This window comes from Pipistrellus kuhlii, unplaced genomic scaffold, assembly GCF_014108245.1.
Source record: "Pipistrellus kuhlii isolate mPipKuh1 unplaced genomic scaffold, mPipKuh1.p scaffold_m20_p_42, whole genome shotgun sequence".
Lineage (NCBI taxonomy): Eukaryota > Metazoa > Chordata > Mammalia > Chiroptera > Vespertilionidae > Pipistrellus > Pipistrellus kuhlii.
The window spans coordinates 299,354-313,642 of NW_023425543.1; the positions used below are offsets into that span (position 1 = coordinate 299,354).

At 57.5% G+C, this 14,289-nt stretch overlaps 1 protein-coding gene across 1 annotated transcript; it reads right to left on the bottom strand.

Annotated features, from left to right (window-relative positions):
* Positions 1 to 1,264: 1,264 nt before the first annotated feature.
* On the bottom strand, positions 1,265 to 10,489 carry SYNM (synemin). Its single transcript, XM_036411816.2, has 5 exons — positions 9,531 to 10,489; positions 7,097 to 7,221; positions 5,157 to 5,227; positions 2,386 to 4,871; positions 1,265 to 1,646 (listed from the first exon to the last, which is right to left on the bottom strand). Exons 1-5 carry the CDS (start codon positions 10,362 to 10,364, stop codon positions 1,362 to 1,364), a joined length of 3,801 nt encoding a protein of 1,266 aa, XP_036267709.1. The 5' UTR covers positions 10,365 to 10,489; the 3' UTR covers positions 1,265 to 1,361.
* Between the last annotated feature and the right edge of the window lie 3,800 nt (positions 10,490 to 14,289).

Consider the following 14,289-nt stretch of genomic DNA (forward strand, 5'->3'; position numbering starts at 1 on the left):
CGACCATTGTGCTAAACGTTCCCAGGCAGGACTCATGCCTGGATTGTGGGCTCTATTCCCACTAGGGGGCGTGCAGGAGGCAGCTGATCCATGGTTCTCTCCCATCAATGTTTCTCTCTCTCCCTCTCTGAAATCAGTAAAAATATATTTTTAAAAAATGAAATGCCGCAACAGCTACCCTCTCCATAAATAAAACGCTCTATTTTCTAAAAGTCTGCACAGAGAATGCAATTCATTCAAGTCTTGCAGTAGGTTTAAACTCTAAGACGTGTAACTTTTTCCTAAAGATGGAATCACGTAGATTTCTCTTCAAGTGAGCCATCTGCTTATCTCCTACGATTTCTTTCTGAAAAGACTCCAGAAAGAGAAAAGTGCATTGTTTTGTTTTGTTTTTTGTGTTTGTTTTTTTTACAAGGTTAGTAGACTATTTCTTAGTAGCACATGCAAAGATAAAGTTCTCTGTACTATGTAACTCTTGTCCATAAGGCTGCCAGTTCGGCAGCTTTACCTAAAGGTAGAGGTGCAAACTGTGTCTGTGACCAGGTGCAAACTGGTGCAAACCATCCCCAGGAGCAAAAACTCCAGGGAGAGAAAAAAAAAGAAAAAAGGAACTTTTAAGCCCAGCCGGTATGGCTTGGTAGTTGAGTGTCAACTTATGAGCCAGAAGGCACCTGTTCAACGCACAGGTTGTGGGCTCAGTCCCCAGTGTGGGGTATGCAGGAGGCAGCCGATCAGTGACTCTCTCCCATCACTGATGTCTCTATCTCTCTTTCTCCCTCTTTGAAATCAATAGAAATATATTAAAAACAAAAAAATACAGCCCTGACTGGTTTAGCTCAGTGGATAGAGAGCCTCAGCCTGCAGACGGAAGGGTCCCAGGTTCGATTCCTGTCAAGGGCATGTACCTTGGTTGAGGGCACATCCCCAGTAGGGAGTGTGCAGGAGGCAGCTCTCTCATCGATGTTTCTATCTCTATCTATCCACTCCCTTCTTCTCTGTGAAAAAAAATCAATAAAAATACTTTTTTTTTTTTTAAATACCAACTTTTAAGACTATAGCAATAAACAGTATTTTTGAAAAGCCCCCAACTCAAAGATAAAAAAAAAAAAAAAAACCTCCGGTGCCTTTTAAGACATACATTCATTCCTTCAACACCTTTCCAGGCTGCAAAGAAAGTTGACCTCCCCTGGCGTCGTCCTCTTTGGAGAAATTAAAAAAGAAAGGGGAGGCTTCAGAACAGAGAGGGCACTCTTTCCGCTCCCCACCCATCAGCCCACCCCCACTTGCAGTGCAGCCACGGCCTCTGCGTGTGGGTATACGTGACGAAGCCGAGTACCATCGGACGCAAGGACGTCACGTCCTCAGAACCAGTGTCCGTCGTCCTCGTCCGCCTGGCGGTCCAGGTAGACCACGGCTACTTTCTTCTCGTCCGAAATCACCGACCGCTGGTCCACCATCCTCTGCAGCTGCACCGTCCGGTCGAACCCGGCCTGCTCCTGGGAGGCGGCCACGCCGGCCGCCCCGTCCGGCTCCCGGCCGGCCTCTCTCCGCGTAGTGCTGTGAGCGTCCCCTTCCGTGCCCGTGGCGAACAGGACCGTGGTCTCTCGGGCCCAGCGGGGGGCCCCCGCCGGGGGACTCGCGTCCATCTGAAAGGTAAAACGCGGTTCCTTTGGGGCCCAGTACCCCCTGCCGCGGTGTCCTGCTGCCTGCGGACTCGCCTAGCTCCTCAGGGAAGCAAGCCCACAGGACCGGCCAGGGCCGATGTCTTAGAAATGGGCCGGTGTGGCTCAGTGGATAGAGCGTCGGCCTGCGGACTGAAAGGTCCCGGGTTCGATTACAGTCAAGGGCATGGACCTTGACTGGGGAAAAACATCCCCAGGGGGAGGTGTGCAGGAGGCAGCTGATGAATGTTTCTCTCTCATCGATGTTTCTAGCTCTCTATCCCTCTCCCTTCCTCTCTGTAAAAAATCAATTTAAAAAAATTATATTTATTTATTTATTTATTTATTTTTAATATATATGTGGGCCCACAGAAGGCAGCATGCTCAGAGGTTTGTGTTTCTGGAAGACCTCGGTGCCTAAAGGATCTGCTCATGCCCAGCTGGCGATGGCTCAGTGGTTGAGCATTGACCTGTGAACCACGGGGTCAGGGTTTGATTCCCGGTCAGGGCACAGGCCAGGTTGCGGGCTCGATCCTCAGTCGGGGGGCGTGCGGGAGGCAGCTGATCGATGATGCTCTCTCATCGATGGTTCTAACTGTCTATCTCTCTCCCTTCCTCTCTGTAAAAAAAAAAAAAAAATCAATAAAATATATTAAAAAACAAAACAACAACAGTGGGCTCCCTCGGAACTGGCCGCCCGGCCCCAGCCACCTTCCCCACTCACCTGTCCTGCAGGCGGTCCCTCGGAGGCGACCTGCTCGGTCCTCCAGACCCCAGAGGGGCCTATCTTCACGCGTCTGACGGACGAGCTGACGTCCTCCAGCACGTGCGAGCGGGCAAAGCCCCGGGGGCTGGTGACCTCCACGGTGGCGGACACGGGGCCCTGCATGGCGGTGATGGTCTCTGAGCTGTGGGAGGCCCAGCCGGCGTCCTCTTCCTCCTCCTCCTCCCCTCCGACGGAGGCGCGGTACAGCTCCTGGGTGGCCCAGCGCTTGAAGCCGTAGCCGGTGGCCGGTGCCGGCCCTCCCGCGTCCCCGTCCGGGCTCCCGGGACCCGGGCTGCGCCGCTTGGCCAGGCTGTCCCGCACCACGGCCTCCACCGCCCGCTCAATCTCGCCCGCCTCGTCTTTGCTCAGCTCCTCCAGGTCCAGCTGGTCGGTGTCCACCGTCTGGGACAGGTTGACCTCGGCCACCAGGGTCATGGCCCCACCGCCCGAGGGCTGGACCTTCCTCACGTCCACGGAGAGGTGGCCCAGGCCGGCCCGGTCCTGGCCGGCGAGGGCCGACAGCTCCTCCCGCACCCGCTCCGGCAGGCTCTCCTCCAGCTGCCCCAGCGCCTCCGCCAGCTGGTGCCGGGGCTCCTTGAAGTCGCGGCTGATGGACGAGTGGAACCGGTGCGGGATCTTGATCTCCTTGTCGGTGACCGTGGCCTCGGCGCGGACCTCGCCGCTGGTGGTCTCCTCGATCCAGTGCGGGGAGCCGGCGGCCTCCGGCTCCGGGGGAGATTCCGGGGCGTCCGCCGCCACCGTGGTCTCCCCGCCCCACGGGGGCCCCGCGAACCTCCTCCCGGATGCCGGCACGATCTCGTCCTGCCAGGAGTACCGGATGGTGGACTCCTCTTCGATGTGGATCTGCCCGTACGCCGAGCCTCCCGCAGCCCTGGTGGCCCCGTCCCGCCCGAAGCCGCTGCGTTCCTCGGGGCCCTCGTCCGGGGTGGACACGAAATAGCTCTGCTGCTCCTCCTCCTCCTCCTCCGAGTCGCCCGCCTCCGTCACCTCTTCCACCCGGGACACCCGATCCGATTTCCTGGATGCCTCACGGCGATCCGCGGAGAAGGCGACCTCCGTGACCCCATAGAGGTCCTCCTCCTCCTCCTCCTCCTCCTCCTCCTCCTCGGCCCTGCACCCCAGGGGGGACGCGTCGTCCGCCTCCTCCACGCGGAAGGGCGTGGGAAACTCCTCCGTCCTCGCGCCCGCCACGTAGCTCACGGGCTCCTCCACGATCTCCACGTTCACCACCTTGGCCCGGCCCTCCCGGCCCTGCAGCCCGAGGCTCAGGAGGTCTCCGATCACGCGCTCCCGGGCCTTGCCCTTCAGCTCCAGGCCGCCGGCCGGCGCCCCGGGGCTCAGGAGGGCGTCCAGGCCGGCCCCCTCCCGCACGTCCACCTCCTCCGTCCGTCTCGACTCCACCACGATCTCCGTCTTGGCTCTCCGCTCCCCGGGGAGCTCCGTCCTGCCCACGTACGTGACCTTCGTGTCCGGCGGCTTCGGGGCCTCGGCCTCGGGGGACTGGGTGAACCGCTTCAGCACGCTGGACACGATGCTCTCGGCGATGGTCTCGGTCGTGGCCGCCTGGCCCCCGGGCGAGCCCCCGGCGTCCAACCCGAACCTCGTCTCTCTCCTCGCGTCCATCCCTTCCCCCCGACCGCCGCCTGCATCCTTCGGCAGGGGCGTCCGGGCCCCTTTGGGGGACCCCTCCTCCGCCCGGCCTTCCCGGGACCCTTCCAGGCGGATCGGGACCTCTCGCACCCGCAGGCCCGTCTCCCGGGCGGCGGGCTCCTTCCCCTTCGCCTTGTCCCTCCGCAGCTCGCTCTCCCGCTCCCTCGCCTCCTTGTCCAGCTTGGTCAGCTCCTCCCACCGCAGGTTCCGCTCCTCGGACGCCTTCTCCTTCGAGTCGAACATCTTCTCGTCCCGCCTCACGTGGACCGCCGTCCCCGGGCGGCCTCTCTCCGGCTCGCTCGTCATCTTCTTCCCCAAAACCACGATCCTCTCCTCGTCCCCGGTGCTTTCGGAAGCGCCCGCCGCCGCCCTGCGGTCCCCGAGGACTCGGTAGGGCTCCCGGGCGGGGCTGGGCTCTCTGGCTGGACGCGCCTTGGTGCCGCCTTCCGTTCTCGGCGTCACGGGGACCTCAGCTTTCCTCCGGAGCCCCCCGTACGCTGGAGAGAAAGCCCTGGAACTGGCCTGGCTGCTGCTGCTGGTTTTCTCGTAGGCGGTCTCCCGCCAGGCGGGGGTCAGGGCAGGAGATCCCGGGCCCGGGAAGGGCCTCCTGGGCGTGGGCGGGGCCGGCCAGGCCCAGCTGCGGCGGTGGACATTCTGGGGAGGTGGCGGCTTGTGCGTCAGGAACAGATTCCGCTCGTTTTCCCTCATTTCCCTCCGGAACGCTGCGTTGGTATAACCGGCGTGGGTATAACCGTAGGCCGCGGTTCTGAGCTCTGTGGGAATCGAACGGTTCATTAGGACGAGAATCATCGGGACCTTTTTCGATCATGAAAGCATCCCCCTCAGGCCTATGCCACTCCATCCCACCCCATCCCACCCCAATGAACACACACTATCACCACGGAACGGTTGTCATAAACAAGGTAGTTTCTACTCTCCAAGCGATCCTGTCACAGTAAAACACAGCGCGATAGCCCTGCCTGGGGTCCTCGGTGGTGACAGAGGGTAAGCCCACAACCCCGGGAATCAAACCCAGGACCGCTCAGTCCGGTCTTTACCTCGGGGCAGGTGTTCCAGGCGCTCCGCCAGGATCTGTATTTCTGGGTTACTTTCTCCTTCCAATAAGGCGCTGCAGAAATAATAAAATAATAATCATTAACAACAACAACAACAACTCATTAGGAAATGGAGCACACGATGGGCTCGGCGAGGCCGCCCTGTGTTGTCCTCGGTCGATGGCCACATTGTCACAGGCTCTGTGTCTGAGGACGCGCGTCCGAACGCAGACCAGGTGGGTAGAGCATCCATCCAACCGAATGGACAAAATGCGAGAGAGAGAGAGAGAGAGAGAGAGAGAGGGAGAGAGGATCCTGGCTGGGATAGCTCAGTGGTTGAGCACCATCTATGAACCAGGAGCTGTTCACGGTTCCATTCCCGGTTAAGGGCACATGCCCAGTGTGGGGTATGCAGGAGACAGCCGATCCATGATAGATTCTCATCATGGATGTTTCTCTCTCTCCCTTTCCCTTCCTCTCTAAAATCAATAATATATATATATATATATATATATATATATATATATATATATATATTAAAGAGAGAGAGGAAAGAGGGGAGGCAGGTAGGAGCAGAAAAGAAAAAATTGTGAGCCACTCCCCGCCTCCTACGCCCGCCCACTTCTGAGCTCTTTGAATAAAACTCGAAAAGCATCCCATCAGGTGGCTTCTCTGGCCACGTCTAGCTCCAACAGTCTGAAACTGCAGCATCTTCATCAAGCCGTAATTCCCGTCGGCCACGGAGAGCCCCGAGGACACGGTGGCCACGCCAGCTGTGGGCCTGCGGAGGGCATGCTGGGGCTGGGCCGGCCCGGCGTGTCCCGTGGGTGGCCACAGGTGGGCAGCAGCTGCCGATGACCATGGAGAGCCGGGCACGGAAGCAGAGATGGGTCGCCAGGGCCGGCAGGGGCCTGGCGCTTCAGGCAAACGGGAACCAGGTTTCCTGCCCACTGATTCCGAGGGTGGTGATTCCCACGGATATAGGAACTTTGTGGTCGGAGAGGGTCGGGAGGCAGGGGGAAGCAAGCCAAGGGGAACCCCCTTGTTTTTTTTCCCCTTCATATTTTTTTTATTGATTTCAGAGAAGGGAGAGGGAGAGGGAGAGAAACATCAATGATGAGAGAGAATCATGGGTCAGCTGCCTCCTGCAGGCCCTGCACTGGGGATCGAACCCCCAACCCGGGCATGTACCTTGACCAGGAATCGAACGGTGACCCCTTTCCTGGTTGCTAGGCCGACGCTCAACCGCGGAGCCACGCCAGCTGGGCGCAAAGGACTATCTCTAAGGAGGAGACTCGTAGGGCTTTAAGAAGCGGGTAGAGCGTCTCTGGTTATTTTTGAGGCGAGGAAACCGGGCCTCGGGCCTTGGGAACTGCGAGATGCCAGCCTCCTGACTCACCGGCTATTTGTGACCGTTCCATGTGGCTCCCCGGGCCGGCGGCCTCCGCAGCACGAAAATAAGCGGACATGTGTGAGAAAACCAGGTCTGCGGCCTCATTAACGAGTCGGGACAAGCCCGGCCGGCGTGGCTCAGGGGTTGAGCGTTGGCCTTTGAACCAGGAGGTCACGGTTCGATTCCCCGTCAGGGCATATGCCCGGGTTTGCGGGCTCGATCCCCCCCGTGGGGTGTGCAGAAGGCAGGTGACCCATGAGGCACTCTGTTTCCTGGCCAGAGATGGACGCATGACCCAGGAGAGCCTGAGACCTGGACCCTGGAGTTCCACTGGGATGGCTGGGAAACAACCCCTCCTCCGTTGCCAGGACAACAGCCCCTTCTCTGTTGCCAGGACAACAGGTCCTCCTCTGTTGCTAGGACATCAGCCACTCCTCTGTTTCCAGGACAATGGCCCCTCCTCCGTTGCCAGGACAACAGTCCTTCCTCTGTTGCCATGACAACGGTCCCTCCTCAGTTGCCAGGACAACAGCCTGGAGCCCATCCTTACCGATAGGTTGCCACCTCCAGGCTGAGGCTGGTCTTCACCTGTACTAGCTCCTGATGGTCCCGCAGACGGTCGGCCATGGCCAAGGTGAGGGCAGCCTTCTCATCCTCCAGGCGGGCAATGGCACTCTAGAAAGAGGAGAGGGTGCTCAGGCTGAGGCCCCGAGCTTCGCTGGGTGCAACGTGCAGTACCAACAGCCTAGGACACAGCGAGATGGAAGCCCTCCAGGTTAAAGAGGCAGTCACAGCAAGGATGGTTTTAAGTGGGGCATTTGTTCCACATAGAAGTGTTTCGTTTATTATTATTATTATTATTATTATTATTATTATTATTATTACGTATGGAAGATATGTGTGTTTTGTTTTGTTTTTTATCCTCACCCAAGGATACTTTCCATTGATTTTTTTTTTATTTTTTTTATTTTTTTTTTTTTAGAGAATGGAAGGGAGGAGGGGGAGAGAAACATCGATGTTAGAGACACACCCATTGTCTCCAACCTGGCTGGGGACTGAGCCTGCAACTGAGGTATATGCCCCCCCCCCTTTTATAAACGAATGAGTTAATGAATTTAAAGAGATTTTAAACATTTTTATTGATTTCAGAGAGGAAGCGAGAGGGCGAGAGAGATAGAAACATCAATGATGAGAATCATTAATTGGTTGCCTCTTGCCACCAAGGGGATGATGGAGCCTGCATCCCAGGCATGCGCCCCTGACCGGAATCAACTCAGGACATCTTAGTCCACAGACCAATGCTCTATCCACTGAGCCAAACCAGCCAGGGCGCTCTCCAGAGAGGTTGGAACCCATCCCACTGATGGAAAAAAGCTTCGGACTTGGGCCTGGCTAGCGTGGCTCAGTGGCTGAGCGTGGACCGGAGAACCAGTTGGATTCCCAGTCAGGGCACAGACCGGTGCAGGAGGCAGCCAATCTATGATGTTTCTCGGCAATGTTTCTCTCTCTCATCTCCCTCTTTCTTCAATTTATTTTTTTTAAATATTTAATTAGGGGAAAGGGTTGTTTTTTTTCCACCCCTAAAAAAATGAGACTGAAACCAGAGCTTCGAGGTCCGAGCTGAGTGAGCCGAGACGGCGAAGGAATGGCGAGGATTCAGCCCACACCACACACCTCCGAGCAGCCTCTTCCAACCCTGCCCTGCACCCCAACATCACCCAATCGTCCGTCTTTAAACGGGGCCGCACACTGTTCCCTTAAAAAAAAAAAAAAAAAAAAAGCCTTCTGCATTTATGGGCGGGTTATTTTAAGCCGTCCTCCCGGGAACCGCTGATAGGAAGGTTTGGGAACATTCCCAGTTCTGTCCGAGGCTGGGCGGGGAGGACGGACAGTAAATCACACACGGGTGTCACCCGGCGGAGTCTGAGGTTTGGGCCTGTGCTTCTCTGAAATGGCAGCTGTTTACCTAACTCTGCTCTTGTTATAACAGCCTGCCTCCGGCCGTGTCCCCCAGCTCTTACACTCCCCAGGGCCCTGGCTTCAGCTCCCACAGTGACACACACACACACACACCTCTGTCCTAACACATACACACCCATCCCTGTTACACACACACACACACACACACACACACACACACACCTGTCCTAACACATACACACCCATCCCTGTTCCACTCACACACACACACACACACACACCTGTCCTAACACATACACACCCATCCCTGTTCCACACACACACACACACACACACCTGTCCTAACACATACACACCCATCCCTGTTCCACTCACACACACACACACACCTGTCCTAACACATACACACCCATCCCTGTTCCACACACACACACACACACACCTGTCCTAACACATACACACCCATCCCTGTTCCACACACACACACACACACACCTGTCCTAACACATACACACCCATCCCTGTTCCACTCACACACACACACACACACACACCTGTCCTAACACATACACACCCATCCCTGTTCCACACACACACACACACACCCTATCTGGCTCTGGCTCAGTGGATAGAGCATCCACCTATGGAGGTTCCCAGGTTCGATTCCCAGTCAAGGCCACATGCTTGGGTTGCAGGCTCCATCCCCAACGTGGGGTGTTCGGGAGGCAGCGGGTCCATGATTCTCTCTCATCATGGATGTTTCTCTCTCTCTCTCCCTTCCTCTCTGACATCAATTTAAAAAAAAAAATTTTTTTTTTTTAAGATGACACGGCACTTGGCACTGGCCCTCGAGTCCATGGGCCAAGGAGCCCATTTTCCTTGGCTGCAGAGATGCTGGGACCCTGAGGTCCTGAGGCAGAGCAAGGGCACCCTCGGGGCCGACCGACCCCACCCACGGGTGACGCCCGGTGAAGGCGCTGTGGGTCCGGGGAGACCCGCAGCTCCCCTAACCCCTGCAGGGCGCACCGGGGGAGCTGGGATGGGGCGGGTCCCTGTGCACGGACCTGCCGCTCCTGGGCCTGCAGCTCGTAGGCCTCCCGCATCCGCATCAGCTCTTCTTCCAGCAGCGCGCGCAGCTGCTGCAGCTCCAGCGCCTGGCGCTGCAGGGCCTCGGCCTCCCGCGCGCACAGCCGGCTCTCCTCCTCGGCCTGGCGCCGGCTCTCCTCGCCGCACCTCAGGGCGGCCTCCAGCGCGCGCACCTGCTCCTCGTACACCTGCACCGTGTCCCGCCACGACTCGGCCACCAGCAGCGAGCAGCTGTCGCGCACCTCCCGCAGCAGCGGCGGCGGGGGCGCGGCGGGCAGCAGGGCGCGGGCGCTGTAGCTCACGGTCAGGCTGGCCGCCAGCGCCGCGCGCAGCTCCCGCAGGTCCCGCTCGCGGGCCGCGTCCAGGTCCCGGCGCTCGGCCTGCAGGCGGCCCAGCAGCGCCTCGAGGGCGGCGCGCGCCCCCAGCGCCTCCTGCAGCTCCCGCCGCCGCGCCCCGAGCTCGGCGTCCAGGCGGCGGCGGGCGGCGCGCGCCTCCTCCGCCAGCAGCCGCACCTCCCGCAGCTCCCGCCGCAGCGCGTCGCGCTCGCCCTCGGCCAGCGCCGTGGCCCAGCTCAGCTCGTCCAGCTGCAGCCGCAGGCCGCGCGCCTCCTCCGCCGCCGCCTCCTCCGCCGCCCAGCGGGCCGCCTGGTCCTCGGCCCCCCACAGCCCCCCGTGCCGGCGGCGCAGCTCCTCCTCCAGGAGCAGGTTCTCGCGCTCCAGCTCGCGCACGCGGCGCACATAGTCGTGGAGCCGGGCGTTGAGCTCCTGCAGCTCGGCCTTCTCGGGGCCCGTGTGCAGCTGCCAGGACAGCATCGCTGCGGGTGTCCGCACGGCCTGCCTGTGCCCTCCTGTCCTGGTCTTGTCCCCCCGCCTCCGATGCGCCGCTCCGGCCCCGCCGCCGCCGCCCGGGAAGCCCGCAGACTGCGCGGGGAGTGGGCGAGCAGCCGCACTTAGGTCCCGGGCAGGGGACAGGGGGGCGGAACCCTGGTTATCCCGCCCACCCCCGTTCAGCAAATAAGAACGCACTGCGAGTGGCGCTCCCCCCCAGCACTCAGCCAATCAGAACGCACTGCGCGGCGCGCCCCAGGCGCAGGGGACATGGGGGCGGGCCCCGGCGCTCCACCCCCCCGGCGCTCAGCCAATCAGAGCGCAGCGCGCCCCAGGCGCAGGGGACGGACGCACGGCGCCACCTGGCGCCCGAGTGGCCGCGACGTCGCCGAGCCGGTGCGCACCTCAGGGGCCATGCCCACCTCAGGGCCCGCGCGCCCGGGGTGGGGGGGGCGGTCCATGGCGCCGGCTGGTTGTCGGGTGCTTGTCGCCGGCGGAAGGGACAGCGACGTGGGCAGGGCTCCCCTATTGCTGTCCCGCCGCGCGCGCACCGACGGCACCTCAGGGTCCGGGCCTTCGAGGACCGACCTCGGAGCCGCCATATGAGGTGAGAGGCTGGGCGTGGCAGGGAGGCCTCGGCGTGTGGAGGGGTTTCCGTCTTGAAGAAGGATGCACATGCATGTCTAATGGACGTATGTGACTCAGCGCATGCACATACGTGCACACCCCTATGGCCCGTGTTCACGGAAAACACAGAAGTCCATGCCGAGGTGCTGAAGTTCTGACGACGCGCCAGCCGGGACGCCTGAGGCGGGGTGGCAGGAACCCCACACACGTTTGTCTTCTGGCCTAGCCCGGTGGTCGGCAAACTCCGGAGTCCACAGAGCCAACGATCAACAGCGCAATGATTGGGATTTCTTTGGAGAGCCACATTTTTTAAACTTAAACTTCTCAACTAAGGTGACCGGGCGTCCCGCTTTTGGCGGGACGGTCCCGATTTTTTGGAAAAGATTCTTTCGGGGCTGTCCCGCCAAAAGCGGGATGTCTGGTCACTTTCTTCTTCTTCTTCTTTTTTTTTTTTCTAAATCGAACCCTGACCTCCCGGTTCATAGGTTGTCACTCAACCACTGAGCCACACCAGCAGGGCAAGGGTCTCATCACTTTATTTTTATTTTTTAAATATATATTTTATTTATTTATTTATTTTTACAGAGAGGAAGAGAGAGGGAGAGAGAGTTAGAAACATCGATGAGAGAGAATCATCGATCAGCTGCCTCTTGCACGCCCCTGACTTGGGGATGTGCCCGCAACCAAGGTACATGCCCTTGACCGGAATCGAACCTGGGACCCTTCAGTCCCCAGGCCGACGCTCTATCCACTGAGCCACGCTGGTTAGGGCCAAGGAAGCTACCTTTTGCAGGATAAATTTCCAAAATTCAGCACTATTGGGGCTCTCTCTCTCTCTCTCTTTTTTTTTTTTTAATCTTTTAAAGATATATTTTTATTGATTTCAGGGAGAGAGAGAGAGAGAGAGAGAGAGAGAGAGAGAGAGAGAGAGAGAGAGAGAGAGAGAAACATCAGTGAGAGAGAATCATGGTGGACCTGCCTCCTGCACGGCCCCCTCCCCACTGGGGTTCAAGCCCCCAACCCAGGCATGTGTCCTGACTGGGAATCGAACCGTGACCTCCTGGTTCATGGGTCTACGCTCAACCACAAGCCAGGCTTCAAAAAAAAAATTTTTTTTTAATTCCTCTTTTGCTTGCTGCTCACTCTATAGTCCTTGGGTCATTGTTTCATTTCGTCCTGTACGGCACAAATCACTTTTCTCCGATGCCTAAAAGCAGCCTCACTTCCTTCTGTCCGCCCCCTTACAATTAGAGCACGTCCCACTGAATGCCATAAAACCTCTCTGACCTACATGACCCCTCAGTTTTGAAATCCAAATGACCTCTGCATCCCATGGCTACCGGCATATTTTTTTCTCTCTTTCTATCAAGGTGACTCTATTGCTTGGCTGTTTCGTCACAGAACCTCACCCCAAAGTACCCAGTCAAGGGAATGCCCGGGCTACCATTGGGATTCCATATGCCCTGTAATTGCTGCTAAAATGCAATGCAGTCAGCCCCCATGGTGTGGCTCAGGGGTTGAGCATCGACCTATGAACCAGGAGGTCACAGTTGGATTCCCAGTCAGGGCACATGCAGGGAGTGGGAGGTGGGGTAGGAGTGAAAGGGAGTGGAGTAGGGGGGAGGGGGAAGTGAGGGAAAGGGGGTTTGCAAGCTCGATCCCCAGTGTGGGGCAGGCAGGAGGCAGCCAATCCATGATTCTCTCTCATCATTGATGTTTCTCTTTCTCTCTCTCCCCTTCCCTCTCCCTCCCTCTCTGATATAAATAAAAATATATATTAAAAATGATCCGATTTTGCCCTATCCGGCTTATCTCAGTGGATAGAGCATCGGCCTGCAGACTCAAGGGTCCCAGGTTCGATTCCAGGCAAGGGCATGTTCCTTGGTTGTGGGCACATCCCCAGTAGGGGGGTGTGCCGGAGGCAGCTGATCGATGTTTCTCTCTCATCGATGTTTCTAACTCTCCCTCTCCCTTCCTCTCTGTAAAAAAAAAAAAAAAAAAAAAAAAAAAAAAAAAAAAAAAAAAAAAAAGGCAATAAAATGTTTAAAAAATTCCAATTTTAAAGAAGGGGGAAAACCCCTTCTATACATAAAACTATTTTTATGAAACGTGTGACATTCAATATTTACAGGAGGTTTTTCTCGCTTTTCATGCCTCGTTTTGGTTGTGGTGGTCACCGGCTTCCTATTAGAGTTTTAAACAAATGCTGATGCCTAGGTCCCGCTCTCTGAAGTTCTGGCTTCATTGGCTCGGGGTGCAGCCCGGGCATCAGATTTTTTTTACACATCGCTCAGGGGACTGTAGCGGGTGGCAAAGTCTGAGAACCACGGGCACAGATCACGTACCAGGCAGTTTTGCAAACAGTTTGGCATTTGACCTGGGGAGCTGTTTTTTCCTGTGAATTATTATTTTTTACAATTATCCTGTTGACCACTAGATGGAGCGCTGACCCCGTGACAAGGATTTTTGCAAACATTCTTTGTAGGCAGAGTAGGAGGCAGCCAGGGAGCTCTGAGGGATGGAAGGGACCAGATGGGGACCAGGTATATGTCCCGGTGTGAAGCCTCACCCTGTATGTATGTATGTCTCTTTTAAGTTCCAGGAAGAAAGCCATATCGGCTTCGGAGCCGGACTTTCAGTCAAGTCCGGGAGACACAGCTCTTTTCTGTTTCTCCCCATCGCTGTGTCTTTTCTTGGATGTGAACTGCAGAAAGTCACTCCGTGGAAAGGCCACACCCTCTGTTGTCTGGCCGCCAGGGTGAGATGGAATGAGGCTGTTTGGAAAGCACATATGGGCCCGGCTGATGTGGCTCCGTGCTTGCGCGTCGACCTAGGAGCCAGGAGGTCACGGTTCGATTCCCAGTCGGGACACGTGCCCTGGGTTGCAGGCTCCATCCCCAGGAGAGGGTGTGTAGGAGACAGCCGGTCCATGATTCTCCCTCATCATGGATGTTTCTCTCTCTCTTCTTCTTCTTCTCCCTTCCTTTCTGAAAGCAATCCTATCTAAGGAAAGGGTAATACACACTTTCCTTATTCCAACACACAAGATGGCTGCCCCCATATGGACACAAGATGGCCACCACATGATGGCCAGCAGGGGAGGACAGTTGGGTGGAACCAGGCCTGCAGGGGAAGGCAGTTAGGGGTGACCAAGCCGCCAGAGGAGGGAAGTTGGGGGCAGACAGGCTGGCAGGGGAGCAGTTACACATCGATCAGGCTGGCAGGGGAGTGGTTAGGGGGTGATCAGGCTGGCAGGTAGAAGCAGTTAGGGGCAATCAGGAAG

Coding starts and splice junctions, on each gene's coding strand:
- SYNM (XM_036411816.2), bottom strand. CDS start 10,364: ATGCTGTCCTGGCAGCTGCACACGGGCCCCGAGAAGGCCGAGCTGCAG. Junction 4,872..5,156: donor CCTGGAACACCTGCCCCGAG/GTAAAGACCGGA, acceptor CGATTCCCACAG/AGCTCAGAACCGCGGCCTAC. Junction 1,647..2,385: donor AGGGACCGCCTGCAGGACAG/GTGAGTGGGGAA, acceptor TTTACCTTTCAG/ATGGACGCGAGTCCCCCGGC.